The sequence below is a fragment of the Nicotiana tomentosiformis genome, chromosome 6 (assembly GCF_000390325.3).
Source record: "Nicotiana tomentosiformis chromosome 6, ASM39032v3, whole genome shotgun sequence".
Taxonomy (NCBI): Eukaryota; Viridiplantae; Streptophyta; class Magnoliopsida; order Solanales; family Solanaceae; genus Nicotiana; species Nicotiana tomentosiformis.
Window position 1 is genome coordinate 27,968,766 of NC_090817.1, and position 16,848 is coordinate 27,985,613.

The following is a 16,848-nucleotide window of genomic DNA, read 5'->3' on the forward strand; positions in this document are numbered from 1 at the left end:
TGATGAGATGCATAAGACTCTCCGAGTTATGTGTGCTACTGAAATAGAGGGAGTAGAGTTGGCCTCTTATCGTCAGAAAGGGGTGGCATATTCCTGGTTTGAAATGTGGGAAGATTCCCGTGAGGAAGGGAGCCCTCCAGCGAGATGGAGTGAGTTCGCGGTTGCCTTCATAGACCATTTCTTGCCTGCCGAGACTAAGGCAGACCGTGCTGTGGAGTTTGAGACCCTTAACCAGGGTAGTAGGAATGTGTGGGAGTATCACATGGAGTTCGTGCGCCTGTCGGAGTATGCTGTTCATATGATGCCGACTATGGAGGCAAGAGTGCGTCGATTTGTGCAGGGCCTTAGCCCTTTGGTTATTAATGAGGCTGCCACAGCTGCTCTAAATTCTGACATGAACTATGGAAGGATAGTGGCATTTTCCCAAGCTACGGAGGCTCGAAAGTTAAAGCTTAGGATGGAACGAGAAAGTAGTAGTAGGGCCCGATCACCGGGCAACCTTGGGGACTCATTCGGAGGTGGGAGATCAGCTTTTCGGGGAGGATCATCAGGGCCATCCCAGTCTTATGCTCAGTCTTCAGCTAGTGCCCCGCCATTAGGGCATGGTCAGCAGCAGGGGAGTCGCTTTAGGCCTGGTCAGGGTAGCAGGGGGTCCCACCATCAGGGCCGATCAGGAGGGAGATTCTAGTAGCAGTAGAGGGCCCCATGCCCTAAGTATGGGAGGATACATTCAGGAGTCTGCTACCTGGACATGCCGGTATGTTAAGGATGCAGAATGAGAGGCCATATTCAGAGGGAGTGTCGTGCATCCCGTCAGGGTGCAGGCAGGGGCACAACTCAGTCATCCAGTCCTACAACTGCCACATCTTCAGCACACCCTCCAGCTCGAGGCTCTTCAGCACCCGCAAGGCATGGTACAGCTAGGCGTGGTGCACAGAGTTCGGGAGGACCCAACCGATTCTATGCTATGAGTAGTCGACAGAGTGCGGAGGCTTCCCCATATATCGTCACAGGTATATTGAATGTTCAATCTCATGATGTGTATGCCCTTATTTATCCCGGATCTTCTTTGTCCTATGTTACTCCTTATGTTGCTACGAGCTTCGGGATAGAACCGGAACACTTCATGAGCCATTCTCTGTATCTACTCTGGTTGGCGAGTCTATTATGGCCGCACGGGTTTATAGGGATTGTGTTGTCATGGTGCGTGGTCGGGATACCATGGCCGATCTTATTAAACTAGGGATGATTGATTTTGATGTAATAATGGGAATGGATTGGCTTTATTCATGTTTTACCAAACTCGATTGCCGAGCCAGCTGTTGAATGGGAGGGGAATAATTTTATGCCAAAAGGTAGGTTTATTTCTTACCTTAAGGCCACAAAGATGATCAGGAAGGGGTATAATTACCATTTGGTTAGAGTTCTGGACACCACTGCAGAGGTGCCTACCCTTGAATCTGTACCAATTGTGAATGAATTCCCCGATGTATTTTCGGATGAGCTCCCTGGAATTCCTCTAGATAGGGAGATTGATTTTGGGATTGATGTTATGCTGGGCACGTAGCCTATATCCATTCCACCTTATTGAATGGCGCCGGTAGAATTAAAAGAGCTAAAGGAACAACTAAGGGATTTGCTAGAGAAAGGTTTCGTCCGACCGAGTGTGTCGCCTTGGGGTGCACCAGTTCTATTTGTCAGGAAGAAAGATGGATCGTTGCAGATGTGTATTGATTACCGGCAACTCAACAAAGTCACAATAAAAAACAAATACCCATTGCCTAGAATAAATGATTTGTTTGATCAATTACAAGGTGCTAAGTTCTTCTCCAAAATTGACTTGCGGTCCGGGTACTATCAATTGAAGATAAGGGAGCAGGATATTCCGAAAACAGCTTTCAGAACTCGGTATGGGCACTTTGAATTTTTGGTAATGTCTTTCGGGCTAACAAATTCCTCGACAGCTTTCATGGATCTTATGAATCGAGTCTTCAAGTTGTTCCTCGACTCCTTTGTGATAGTATTCATTGACGACATCCTTGTGTATTCACGAAGTCGAGAGGATCACACCGATCACCTCAGGGCAGTTCTGCAAACTCTCCATCAACACCAATTGTATGCAAAGTTCTCGAAATGTGAATTTTGGCTTGAATCTGTTATATTCCTAGGTCATGTCGTCTCTGGAGAAGGAATTAAGGTTGATCCTCAAAAGATTGTAGCGGTGAAAGATTGGCCTAGACCTACTACTCCAACAGAGATTCGCAGTTTGTTGGGTTTGGCCGGGTATTATAGGAGGTTCGTGGAGGGGTTCTCCACTCTTGCCTCCCCATTGACTAAATTGACGCAGAAGACGGTTAAGTTCCAGTGGTCCGATGCTTGTGAAAGGAGCTTCCAAGAATTGAAATCAAGATTGACTTCGGCGCCGGTATTGACCCTGCCAGAGGATACCGAGGGGTTTGTGGTGTATTGCGATGCTTCAAGGACCGGTCTTGGGTGTGTATTAATGCAACATGGTAAGGTTATAGCATATGCTTCAAGGCAATTTAAAAATCATGAAAAGAATTATCCAACTCATGACTTAGAGCTTGCGACGGTGGTGGTTTTTGCATTAAAACTTTGGCGTCATTATTTGTATGGAGTCCATGTAGATGTATTCATAGACCACAAGAGTCTTCAGTACATTTTTAAGCAAAAGGAATTGAACTTAAGGCAGAGAAGGTGGCTTGAATTGCTCAAAGATTATGACATCAACATTTTGTATCATCCGGGGAAAGCTAATGTGGTGGCGGATGCTCTTAGTCGGAAGTCTATGGGTAGTTTGGCTCACTTGGAGGCATGTCAAAGGCCCTTGGCCCGGGAGGTTCACCAGTTGGCCAGTTTGGGAGTTCATCTTGCGGACTCTAATGAAGGGGGAGTGATTGGGCGGAATAGGGCAGAATCATCGCTTGTGACGAAGGTCAAGGAGAAGCAATACAATGATCCAGTGTTGGTGCAACTGAAGAAGGGGATTCATAAACACAAAACTACGGCCTTTTCTCTTGGTATGGATGATGGTACATTACGGAACCAAGGGCGACTATGTGTTCCAAACGTAGATGGTCTTCGGTAAAAGAATCATGGCAGAAGCTCATACTTCTAGATATTCCGTGCACCCGGGTTCTACAAAAATGTATCATGACCTCAAGGAAGTTTACTGGTGGAATAACATGAAGAGGGGTATGGTGGACTTTGTGGAAAAATGTTTAAACTATCAACAAGTGAAGGCTGAGCATCAAAGGCCCGGTGGGTTAGCTCAGATTATAGAAATTCCAATGTGGAAATGGAAATGATCAACATGGATTTTGTGGTAGGGTTACCGCGCACTCCGCGTAAGTTTGACTCAATTTGGGTGATCGTGGACCGACTCACAAAATCAGCACACTTTTTACCAGTTAAATCCACCGACACTGCGGAACAATATGCTCAGTTGTATATCAAGGAAATAGTCAGGCTACATGGCACTCCAGTTTCCCTCATTTCCGATCGAAGGGCCCAATTCACAGCTAATTTCTGGAAGAAGTTTCAGCAAGGTTTGGGTACGTAGGTAAATCTTAGCACGACTTTCCATCCACAAACTGATGGGCAAGCAGAGCGGACTATTCAGACGCTTGAGGATATGTTGCGTGCGTATGTGCTTGACTTCAAGGGTAGCTGGGATGATCATTTGCCGCTCAAAGAATTTGCTTATAACAACAGCTTCCATGCCAGTATTCATATGGCGCCGTTTGAGGCCTTGTATGGTAGGAGATGTAGATCGCTGATTGGGTGGTTCGAGGTTGGAGAAGGTGAACTAATAGGACCAGACCTTGTGCATCAGGCTATGAAAAGGGTTAAGATCATAAAAGAGCGGTTGAAAACTGCTCAGAGTCGTCAAAAATCCTACTCGGATGTTCGTCGCAGAGACTTAGAGTTCAAAGAAGATGATTGGATGTTCTTGAAGATATCTCCCATGAAGGGGATCATGCGGTTTGGAAAGAAAGGGAAATTAAGTCTGAGGTATGTCGGGCCGTATAAAATCATTCAAAGGATAGGTCAGGTGGTGTACAAGATTGAACTACCACATGAGATGTCATTAGTATACCCGGTATTCCATATGTCCATGTTGAAGAAGGTAGTTGGAGATCCGTCCGCTATTGTGCCGGTTGAGACCATCGAGGTTAGGAAGAATTGTGATATGAAGAAATTCCGGTTGCTATTCTTGATAGGCAGGTCCGGAAATTGAGAAACAAAGAAATTGCATCCGTGAAGGTGTTATGGCGAAACCAACAAGTCAAAGAAGCTACTTGGGAAGCCGAGAATGAAATGAAAGAAAAGTACTCTCATTTGTTTGAATAGCCATGTAATAGTTTTATGAAGTTGTTTCCCCTAAAGTTTGTATCGCTTGTTCGGCTAATATAAAGACACTCCTTTCTAGTTATATGTCCCCCATGAGGTTCGGTTGGTGTTATTTTGCATTCTGTTGTGTTATTTAATTTAAATATGTTGCTAAGGGTTGTTTCGGGAGCTCTCTGGCAGGTGGATAGGCCTAAATACAAAGGAAACTCTGGCAAAATTTTCGGAAAATTAGAAAGTAAGGCAAATTTAGGGCTGATGGTATGTGGCATGACTGAAACTGTGTTAATTGAACCTTGATCCTCATTCGAGGACGAATGATCTTAAGTGGGGGAGGATGTAAGGACCCGTAAAAATTTTAACCAAAAACTCGGGGTTTCGTGGTGCCAAGTTAGATTCCTGCGTTATTATAGTAGAAATTCTTCGCGGCGAGTTTGCTCGCCGCGGTTCGGACTTTTTGGATTGAACAGTACCCTACGGACTGAAAGGAAAATATTTCGAAGAAGAACGCGTTTCTGCGGCCCATTATGCGGCCGCATAATGGCCGCAGAGTGAAGCAGTAAGTTTGGCCAATTTGAGGTCAGTTTTGCGGTCGATTATGCGATCGCATAATAGATATGCGGACCGCATATCGGTCGCATAATTCCTCTTGGGTTTCTGCGAAGGGAGTTCTGCGGTGCATTATGCGACCGCAGAACAAGGATGTGGATCGCATACTGGTCGCATACCTGAGCTGAATGTTTAGGCCCCTGAGGACTATTTCTGCGGTCACTTTGCGGACTGCATAACCATTATGCGGTCGCATATGCGACCGCAGACCTGTGTCTGGGCACCATTTTTCTTAATTTAAAACCCGACCCCTATTCCGTTAAAACACCCCTTAGGTCTATTTTGAGCTAATTTTCTGATACTTCTAGAGTGAGAGAGAGAGGGTTCAAGTGGAAGGGCCTAATTTTCATCAATCAATCTTCAACCATCACTCAAAGCTTGGAAATACTCAAGTAGAGCACCCAATTTCTTCATCCAAAAAGGTACGATTTCATCACCCCAGCTCTTAATTTCAAACATAGCTTTAATGGGGTACTAGGGTAATACTTCATGGGTATGAGAGTGATTCTTCTTGCATGCATGTGATAAAGACTGTGGGAAAAATAAAATAAAAAGTGAACTAGAACTATGAACATTTTCCTAATTTTGGGTTCAATTTATATATTGCAAAAATAGATTGAAGTTGCTAAGGGTTTCGGATAATTGTAGAGTCTAAAAGAAGCGCAATTGAGGTATGTATGGCTAACTCTCTTCTTCTTAGAATCGATCTCCTGGTGTCCGAATAATTGGTGTAAGTTCCAACTTGATTGTACTATAATCGTTTGCCTTAGTGTGTTTGATTGAAAGATTCATGTTCCCTCATTGTTTTAGATGGTTACCATGTCATCATGCTATTTAAGAACGTAATTATGATTTTCCAAGCTCCTCCCCTTATGTGTGAAATGCCTTATGTGATGGTACTTATCGACATGAATGATGATGTTATTTGAACAAATAAAAAAGGAAAGACTTGAATTGTAAAATGTGCCCAAGTGCCAAGAACTAGTTAATAAATGAGGTTGTTTGTGCCATGTAAGGAAGATGGGAAAGAAATGTGAATTGAGTGGACAATTGAAAGAGGTTATGTCTCAAGTGAGATGGCTTAGCCAATCGGGCCGAGATCGGATGCCATGCTATACACATGGTGGCATTCGTATTGGAATTATTGAATTACATTATGGATATGGATATATCTCACTTGAGATGATTTAGCCGGTCGGGCCGAGACCGGACTCCGTGTAAAAACATGGTGGCATTGTGAGTTGTGGCTTGGTACTAAAGATTATTAATCTAAAAAGATGGAAAGATTGAATTGGAAACTATGTGATCCTTACTTGGTGTTTTCTTTGTATTCCTATGAAGTACTTATTGATTATTATGACTGCCTTCTCTTTGTTTCACTTTTCATTCTACTAAGATTAGTGTTTGCCTTGCATACTAGTACTATTCGACAGTACTAACGTCCCTTTTGCCGGGGGCGCTACCTCTTTGAATGGATGTAGGTGGTTCCATCGCAGATAGTATCGATCGCAGATAGTGGTGCTCTCTTTCTCTCCTCACAGCTGTTTTTTGGTGAGCCTAATTTCTCCCAGGGGTCATGTAGTCCTTCTTTTGTATAAGTTTTCACATTTTGAGGTATAGCCGGGGCCTTGTTACCGGTATTGTCATGTTGCTCTTTTGTATCCTTAGAGGCTCCATAGACGTTTTTATGGGTCATGTATGTATGTTGGGGCGGTCGTTGGATCGAGTTGTATTTTGGAAACTTAACTATGGCATAATGCATATACTGAAAAAAAAAAGAACTAGCAACATTTATATATTTATATAACTGATCTCTCCCATGTTTTACAAATGGTGACACATTCCCTTTTCGGATCATGAATGAGTCAGGTAGGAAAGGTCTACTAGGCTTGCTCGACCGGGTTCACCCGGTTGAGCGCCGGTCGTGCTCCCCGAGGTTGGGGAGTGACACGAGCGTAGAGAGGCCTCGAATACTATTGTCGTGATCTTCGATATCGGTTCGTAACCGGCCTTCAATTATAAGTTAGCACGATTTACTGTTGCCTCATTAAAAACCTTGCCGGAAAACCCATTTTGGAACAAAAACGGTTCAAGGGAAAAAGAGTGCAATGTGTGCTTTCAGGCCTAAAGATTGTATCGTTCTTTGATGATTGCCTGGAAGTGTTAGTTCACAATGTAAATAAATAAAAGGAAATGAATGGGGGTAGTAACTTAATAGTAGTATCGCTTCAAGTGAGTTATGTTCCAGTTGTTCGGTAGTCGCTCACCATTCATTGTTCCGAGCTTGTACGATCTTTTACCGGTGATCTCGATGATTTGATAATGTCCTTTCCAGTTCGGCCCCAGCTTTCCTTTATTTAGGTTCCGGGTGTTTAGTGTGACCTTCCTTAACACGAAGTCCCCAATATTGAAGAGTCGAAGGTTGGTCCTTCGATTGTAATATCTCTCGATCTGCTGTTTTTGGGCGGCCAACCGGAAAAGGGCTGCTTCACTCCTTTCATCTAATAGATCTAGGTTCGTGTTCATAACCTCGTTGTTCGATTCCTTGGTTGCATATCGGAACCTGAGACTTGGTTCTCTGACATCGATTGGAATTAGAGCTTTGGTGCTGTAAACCAGTAAGAACAGGGTGGCCCTGGTACTGGACTTCGAGGTCGTACGGTATGCCCATAAGATTTCGCGCAGGACTTCCTTCTATTTACCTTTGGCGTCGGTCAACCTCTTCTTGAGGTTTTGGAGTATGGTTTTGTTGGTCGATTCTATTTGTTCGTTCCTACTAGGGTGGTAGGGTGTTGATAGGATCCTTTTGATCTTATGATCATCGAGAAACTTTCTAACTCTGCTGTCGATGAATTGTTTCCCGTTGTCGTACACGATCTCAGCCGGCATTCCAAACCGGCATATGATATGGTCCCAAATAAAATCGATGACTTCCTTTTCCCTGACCTTTTCGTATGCTTGGGCTTCCACCCACTTAGAAAAGTAGTCAGTCATAAACAATATAAATTGAGCCTTACAGGGTGCCCACAAAAGGGGGCCAATGATATCCATTCCCCACTTCATGAACGACCATGGCGACAAAACCGAATGCAGCAGCTCCCCTGTCTGATGAATCATCGGAGCGTGTCTTTGACATTCATCACATTTCTGTACGAACTCCTTGGCATCCTTTTCCATATCGATCCAGTAGTAACCAGCTTTGATTACTTTTCAAACCAATGATTCGGCGCCTGAATGATTTCCATAGGTGCCTTCGTGCATTTCCCTCAAAACGTACTTGGTATCCCCTGGTCCTAGACATATCGCGAGTGGGCCATCGAATGTTCTTCTGAACAGGATTCTGTCTTCGGACAGGCTAAACTGGGCTGCCTTTGTACGTATGGCCCTCGATTCTTTTGTATCTGAGGGCAGTTTTCCGGTCTTCAGATATTCTATATATTTATTCCTCCAGTCCAAAGTTAGGCTAGTTTAGTTAATCTCGGCATGGCCTTCTTCCACTACCGATCTCATAAGTTGTACGACTGCCCCCGAGTTGAACTTGTCGTCCTCGACCGATGACCCTAAGTTAGCAAGGGCATCGGCCTCACAGTTTTGATCTCGAGGTACGTGTTGCAAAGTCCATTCTTTGAACCGATGTAATGTTACCTGCAACTTATCCAGGTACCTTTGCATTCATTTTTCTCTGACCTCGAACGACCCATTAACTTAGTTTACCATAAGGAGGGAGTCGCACTTGGCTTCGATCACCTCTACCCCCAAGATTTTGTCTAGTTCGAGACCTGCAACAATGGCCCCATATTCAGCCTCGTTGTTAGTCAATTTCACAGTCCTAATAGATTGTCTAACTACATTGCATGTTGGTGGCTTCAATACGATGCCAAGTCTGGACCCTTTTGCGTTCGAGGAGCCGTCCATAAAGAGGATCCAGATCCCCGAGGAGGCTCTTGAGTTGATTAATAACTCTCTTTCGACCTCGGGTATTAGGGACGGCGTAAAGTCAGCCAAAATTTGGGATTTAATGGCGGTCCGGGGTCGATATTCAATATCGTACCCACTGATTTCCACTGTCCATTTGGCCAACCGGCCCGAGAGTTCGGGCTTATGTATGATATTCCTCAATGGGTAAGTAGTTATGACAGATATGGGGTGACACTGGAAGTATGGTTTTAGTTAAGCGAGCGCCAGTTTTTCTAGGTGAGGGTACCTAGTTTCGGCCTCACCTAGGATCCTGCTAACATAGTAAATTGGAAATTGCGTACCTTGCTCTTCCCAGACCAGGACTCCACTTACCACTTTCTCCAATACTGCCAAGTACAAGTATAGTTGTTTGTCTGCCTTTGGCGTGTGAAGCAGCGGTGGGCTCGATAGATACCGCTTGAGTTCCTCCAAGGGCCACTGGCACTCTGGGGACTCATGAGCAAAAACAACTTCGACAGGCCCATTGGGCCTAAAGAAGCATCGAGGTTATCAGAATAAAACTTTAATATCGACGCTGCCGCCATTGTATCAGCTATTGGATGCATCAAAGATACCAAATGGCCTCGACGTCTACAATATAATCCAACCCAAAGGGATCCTAACCAGATATGTAAATATCACGGCCACAGAATGGAATATTGCCGACAGTTGAGAGAGGAAGTAGCCCGACTATTCAACAACGAGCATCTTCGAGAGTTCCTGAGTGATCGAGCCAAGAATCATTTCAGGAATAGGGATACTAACAAACAGACCGAACAAGTAGAACCTCAACACGTCATTAACATGATCATTGGTGGGGCCGATGTCCCTTAGCCCTCGCGTTGCTCTGACCTCAGTCACTTCTCCTTTCATTTCTCATAGAGTTTCGCCCGGACCCGCTGTTTCTTCGGTCTCCATTATACGGCTGATACTGATCCTGTTCGATCTCGGTTCATGATCGATGTCTCTCTTGACTCTGTCGATGGTTCTGACGGGATATACGGTCCCGAAAAGGGCCCCAAGCCTATCATCTTCGACCCTGATTTTCGATTGATATCGGTTATGTACATCGGCCCAAGTGACGGCCGAATATTCCACCAGGTTCTGTTTCAACTGATGTAAAGCCAATGAGCTCCGAATATTTAGTCCTTGGGTGAAATCCTGAACGACCCAATTATCAGCGACCGGTGGCAGGTCCATTCGTTCTATTTGGAACCAGGACACAAACTCTCTGAGCATCTCGTTATCCTTCTGTTTTACTTTAAAAAGGTCCGACTTCCTGGTCTCGACCTTGATGGCCCTGGCGTGTGCTTTCACGAAAGAATCTGCAAGCATAGAAAATAAGTCAATAGAATCATGAGGTAAGTTGTGATACCATATCATAGCCCCCTTTGAGAGGGTCTCCCCGAACTTCTTCAACAAGACAGACTCGATCTTATCATCCTCCAAGTCGTCCCCTTTGATGGCACATGTGTAAGAGGTGACGTTCTCATTTGGGTCGGTCATTCAGTTATACTTAGGATTCTCGGGCTTGCAGAATTTCTTGGGGATTGGCTTTGGTGTCCCGCTCGGAGGAAAAGGCTTCTGCACGAACTTCTTGGAATCCAGACCTTTCAATATCGGCGGTACTCTTGGGATTTGGTCTACCCTGGAATTGTAGGTTTCCATCTTTTTGTCATTAGCTTCAATTTTCTTCTCCCCCCATTCTACTCGTTTTGTCAGTTCCCCGAGCATCTTTATGATCTCGGGGTTAGTCCCCGATTCATTTTTGTTTGACCTCTCTGTGACCAGTTCATCCCTGCGGATGATTTTCCGGGGCGGATCGGGTTCGACTCTACTCAGTGCGTGGCTTTGGTTCTGTAACTGAGCTATCGCCGCCTGTTGAGCCTGCATCATTTCGAAGATCACCCTCAAGCTGATCCCGTGTCCACCAACGTTTTATGTATTATGAGCCGCCGATCGGGCTCCACTACGGACGCTATTCTCGGGGTCGGTAGGCAGGTTTGCATCAATAACCACATGTGAACTAGCATCAATCGAGTCTTCGACCGGAATTCCGATGGGGTCAACGGGTGGTACCCCGTCACCGGGCGTTATATTGTTATTTTCATCTTGATGACCGAACTCGTTGTCAACATGTAGGGGTGATGATTGAGAGTTCGACATTTTGAGTTTTAACCTGAAATTAGAGACACTTCAAAGAATAAGTGTAATGTAGTGTGTGTTATGGAGATTCGTATCAAATAACAACTATTATCCTTAGCCCCACGGTGGGCGCCAAACTGTTTACCCTCAAAATCGGATAACAATTGAATTTGTAAGTGGTTTTAAGGATACATGGACTAACTCGATACAAAATGATAAATTAGATCGCAATTGAAATAAATAATGATAAAGTAAATGCAAACCATACGAATTGAACAATTTCAGCCTTGGAAGGTTAGTCACCCACGAACCGAACGTGTTTCGATAGATATCAAGGCAGAAGAATAAGAACTTAAAGAGAATAATAATGTATTATTTTGGAATGAGTGTTACAATGTCTGCAACGAGTTATCAGACTCCCCTTTATATAGTAGAGGAGTCCTACTTTAGGTACAATTTTATTAAAGGTAAAACATTCCTTGATTAGCTGATTGTCAGTTTCTTACTGATATGCGCTGAGATTCTCGCCGTAATACTCGACCGGTCACGAATATTTCGGTCTTCTATATGTTATGCTAACAATATTACTTCGAGCTCGATCGGTGCTAAGATCGACTCCGGGATCACAGACTCAATGTTTCCGAAGGTAGGCGCTCTGACCCCAGGTTCTAGCTCGGTGGGACTCGGGGTCGATCTTCAGGTTTTGGTTGTCATGTTCCGAGCCTAACTTGCCATGTCGTAGGCGAGCTCGATTCCGACCGTATACACTAAGTTACATTCTCATCTCGACCACTAAATCATTAAACCCTAATAAGATTTTATAGTTTAATATAAACAGTAGGTGCGAATAAATTTTTACTCAAGATTAATTGCTTTTGATCTCTCCTTCCATGGTAAACATTGGAAACTACCATTGACTAACGGGTGCCCTTGTATTTTATGACATTTAAAATACCATTGACTAACGGGTACCATTGACAAACATATGGGCGCACTCTAGAGGCACGAGGCATGATTTAACTTGAATTGAGAATTTAGGCTTGAGAATTGAGAGATAAATGAAGAAATGAAGAAGAAGAGGGGGAGGGGGGAGAGGGGGAGGGGTCTATTTATAGTTTTTCAAAAGGCTAAATTAGTAAATACTAAAAGTGTTATTTTTGAAAAATAATGTCCAAAAAAGGCTATTCTTGCAGATTAACCGTTGGACAACGGTCAAAATGGTAGCTAACTGTTGCCAAACGGTCAACTTTATAGATTGTTTTTAATTTTTTTTTTAAAAATAGCCATTGAATGACTTGACCATAATGGGGGGATGGGGGGTCTATTTATAGTTTTTCAAAAGGTTAAATTAGTAAATACTAAAAGTATTATTTTTGAAAAATAATGTCCAAAAAAAGGCTATTCTTACAGATTAGCCGTTGGACAACGGTCAAAATGGAAGTTGACTGTTGCCAAACGGTCAACTTTATAAATTTTTTTTTAAAAAGATTGAAAAATAGCCATTGAACCGGTCCGGTCCGGTTAACCGGTTCCCATATGACTTGACCATAATGGATCGTACCAGTTCGGTTAACCGGTACCAAAAATCTACCCGGCACAGTCCAGTCCCCGTCCTAACCCAACCCTGCCTGGCCCCCTTGCTACCGAGATAGCCCTACCCGCCTCCTTACTACCGGGCCAGCCCGATCCGTTTGGCAGCTTTACCCCTATTTTCATTTCAAGTGAATTTAATACCTCCTTCAAAGATCATATGACAAGGAAAGTGTTTTCATTCTCCAAACTCACGTGGAAAGGAGAAAAAGAGATAAAAAAGTTGACCAAGTCCTCTTTTAAAAAAAAACCTTTTCTTTAATTAATGTTTCCCTTATTTTTCTCTCTCCACCTTTTCTCCTAAGCTTGTACCCACCCACAGTGTGCTATACCACCATATCAGCCACCTCCTATCTCCGCTTCCTCCATCCCCATCCCTACCCCACCACTCCATAGGAAAATAAAGGACAAAAAGATACTCTAATTTTCTTGACGTAGACAGAGAGCTCTCCGGCGAAAACTTTTTCCGACGTAAAAGATTTGGTGCTTCCTTCGGCCTTCGTTACAGGTTGTGAGGTGGGGAGGGAGAACAAATTTTCCGGCGTAAAAGATTATGTTTACATGAAAACTTTCACTGCTTCCTTCGGTCTTTTACCATTTTTCGATCTGGTTCTTCAGCCATAATAGGAAGTAGTGGGGACATGCTGCAATAATAGCAAATTCTATTAGAGTTGCAGAGAAATGATATTATGTGAAATCATTAGATATTACCTCAGAGAAGTAGAGAGGATGACTTTAAATGCCTGCAATATACAACAATGATGTCATGCCGGAAAGAGTGAGCTGCCGGAAATTTGCTTCCTCAACTTCTGGGTTGTGGGAAGAACGAAGAAGGCTGGGGTGGGTGAAAATAAAAAAAAGAATTGTAGAAAATATAAAAAAAATAAGTTTTTGACTTGTGGAGGTGCGTGTAGAACATCTCCCACCATCAGTGTGGTTTTGCACTTTGAAGGAGGTATTAAAAATAGCGAGTAAAAGAATGTCAGTTTAGTTTAAGTTACGGCCTCGTTATTAGTCAATTTCACAGTCCTAATAGATTGTCTAACTACATTGCATGTTGGTGGCTTCAACACGATGCCAAGTCTGGACCCTTTTGCGTTCGAGGAGCCGTCTGTAAAGAGGATCCAAATCCCCGAGGAGGTTCTTGAGTTGATTAATAACTCTCTTTCGACCTCGGGTATTAGGGACAGCGTAAAGTCAGCCACAAAGTCTGCCAAAATTTGGGATTTAATGGCGGTCCGGGGTCGATATTCAATATCATACCTACTGATTTCCACTGCCCATTTGGCCAACCGGCCCGAGAGTTCGGGCTTATGTATGATATTCCTCAATGGGTAAGTAGTTATGACAGATATGAGGTGATACTGGAAGTATGGTTTTAGTTAAGCGAGCACCAATTTTTCTAGGTGAGGGTACCTAGTTTCGGCCTCACCTAGGATCCTGCTAACATAGTAAATTGGAAATTGCGTACCTTGCTCTTCCCAGACAAGGACTCCACTTACCACTTTCTCCAATACTGCCAACTACAAGTATAGTTGTTTGTCAGTATTTGGCGTGTGAAGCAGTGGTAGGCTCGATAGATATCGCTTGAGTTCCTGCAAGGGCCATTGGCACTCTGGGGACTCATAGGCAAAAACAACTTCGACAGGCCCATTGGGCCTAAAGAAGCATCGAGGTTATCAGAATACAACTTTAACATCGATGCTGCCGCCATTGTATCAGCTATAGGATGCATCGAAGATACCAAATGGCCCCGACGTCTACAATATGATCCAACCCAAAGGGATCCTAACCAGATATGTAAATATCACGGCCACAGAATGGAAGATTGCCGACAATTGAGAGAGGAAGTAGCCCGACTATTCAACAAAGAGCATCTTCGAGAGTTCCTGAGTGATCGAGCCAAGAATCATTTCAGGAATAGGGATTCTAACAAACAGACCAAACAAGAAGAACCTCAACACATTATTAACATGATCATTGGTGGGGCCGATGTCCCTTAGCCCTCGCGTTGCTCTGACCTCGGTCACTTCTCCTTTCATTTCTCATAGAGTTCCGCCCGGACCAGCTGTTTCTTCGGTCTCCATTATACGGCTGATACTGATCCTGTTCAATCTCGGTTCATGATCGATGTCTCTCTTGACTCTGTCGATGGTTCTGACGGGATATACGGTCCCGGAAAGGGCCCCAAGCTGATCATCTTCGACCCTGATTTTCGATTGATATCGGTTATGTACATCGGCCCAAGTGACGGCCGAATATTCCACCAGGTTCTGTTTCAACTGATGTAAAGCCAATGAGCTCCGAATATTTAGTCCTTGGGTGAAATCCTGAACGACCCAATTATCAGCGACCGGTGGCAGGTCCATTCGTTCTATTTGGAACCGGGACACGAACTCTCTGAGCATCTCGTTATCCTTCTGTTTTACTTTAAAAAGGTCCGACTTCCTGGTCTCGACCTTGATGGCCCTGGCATGTGCTTTCATGAAAGAATCTGCAAGCATAGAAAATAAGTCAATAGAATCAGGAGGTAAGTTGTGATACTATATCATAGCCCCCTTTGAGAGGGTCTCCCCGAACTTCTTCAACAAGACAGACTCGATCTTATCATCCTCCAAGTCGTCCCCTTTGATGGCACATGTGTAAGAGGTGACGTTCTCATTTGGGTCGGTCGTTCAGTTATACTTAGGAATCTCGGGCATGCAGAATTTCTTGGGGATTGGCTTTGGTGTCGCGCTCGGAGGAAAAGGCTTCTGCACGAACTTCTTGGAATCCAGACCTTTCAATATCGGCGATACTCTTGGGATTTGGTCTACCCTGGAATTGTAGGTTTCCACCTTTTTGTCATTAGCTTCAATTTTCTTCTCCCCCCATTCTACTCATTTTGTCAGTTCCTCGAGCATCTTTATGATCTCAGGGTTAGTCCCCGATTCATTTTTGTTCGACCTCTCTGTGACCAGTTCATCCCTGCGGATGATTTTTCGGGGCGGATCGGGTTCGACTCTACTCGGTGCGTGGCTTTGGTTCTACAACTGAGCTATCGCCGCCTGTTGATCCTGCATCATTTCGAAGATCACACTCAAGCTGATCCCGTGTCCACCAACGTTTTGTGTATTATGAGCCGCCGATCGGGCTCCACTACGGACGCTATTCTCGGGGTCGGTAGGCAGGTTTGCATTGATAACCACATGTGAACTAGCATCAATCGGGTCTTCGATCGGAATTCCGATGGGGTCAACGGGTGGTACCCCGTCACCGGGCGCTATATTGTTATTTTCACCGTGATGACCGAACTCGTTGTCAACATGTAGGGGTGATGATTGAGAGTTCGACATTTTGAGTTTTAACCTGAAATTAGAGACACTTCAAAGAATAAGTGTAAAGTAGTGTGTGTTATGGAGATTCGTATCAAATAACAACTATTATCCTTAGCCCCACGGTGGGTGCCAAACTGTTTACCCTCAAAATCGGATAACAATTGAATTTATAAGTGGTTTTAAGGATACATGGACTAACTCGATACAAAATGATAAATTAGATCGCAATTGAAATAAATAATGATAAAGTAAATGCAAACCATACGAATTGAACAATTTCAGCCTTGGAAGGTTAGTCACCCTCGAACCGAACGTGTTTCGATAGATATCAAGGCAGAAGAATAAGAACTTAAAGAGAATAATAATGTATTATTTTGGAATGAGTGTTACAATGTCTGCAACGAGTTATCAGACTCCCATTTATATAGTAGAGGAGTCCTACTTTAGGTACAATTTTATTAAAGGTAAAAAATTCCTTGATTAGCTGATTGTCGGTTTCTTACTGATATGCGCCGAGATTCTCGCCGTAATACTCGACCGATCACGGATATTTTGGTCTTCTGTTGGTTATGCTAACAATATTACTTCGAGCTCGATCGGTGCTAAGATCGACTCCGGGATCACAGACTCAATGTTTCCGAAGGCAAGCGCTCTGACCCCAGGTTCTAGCTCGGTGGGACTCGGGGTCGATCTTCAGGTTTTGGTTGTCATGTTCCGAGCCTAACTTGCCATGTCATAGGCGAGCTCGATTCCGACCGTATACACTAAGTTACATTCTCATCTCGACCACTAAATCATTAAACCCTAATAAGATTTTATAGTTTAATATAAACAGTAGGTGCGAATAAATTTTTACTCA

The 16,848-nt window shown here is 43.9% G+C and overlaps 1 protein-coding gene across 1 annotated transcript; it reads left to right on the forward strand.

Moving 5' to 3' along the window:
* The first annotated feature begins 262 nt into the window (after nt 1–262).
* On the forward strand, nt 263–688 carry LOC138893725 (uncharacterized). Its single transcript, XM_070178379.1, has one exon. It carries the CDS (start codon nt 263–265, stop codon nt 686–688), a length of 426 nt encoding a protein of 141 aa, XP_070034480.1.
* The last annotated feature ends 16,160 nt before the right edge of the window (nt 689–16,848 follow it).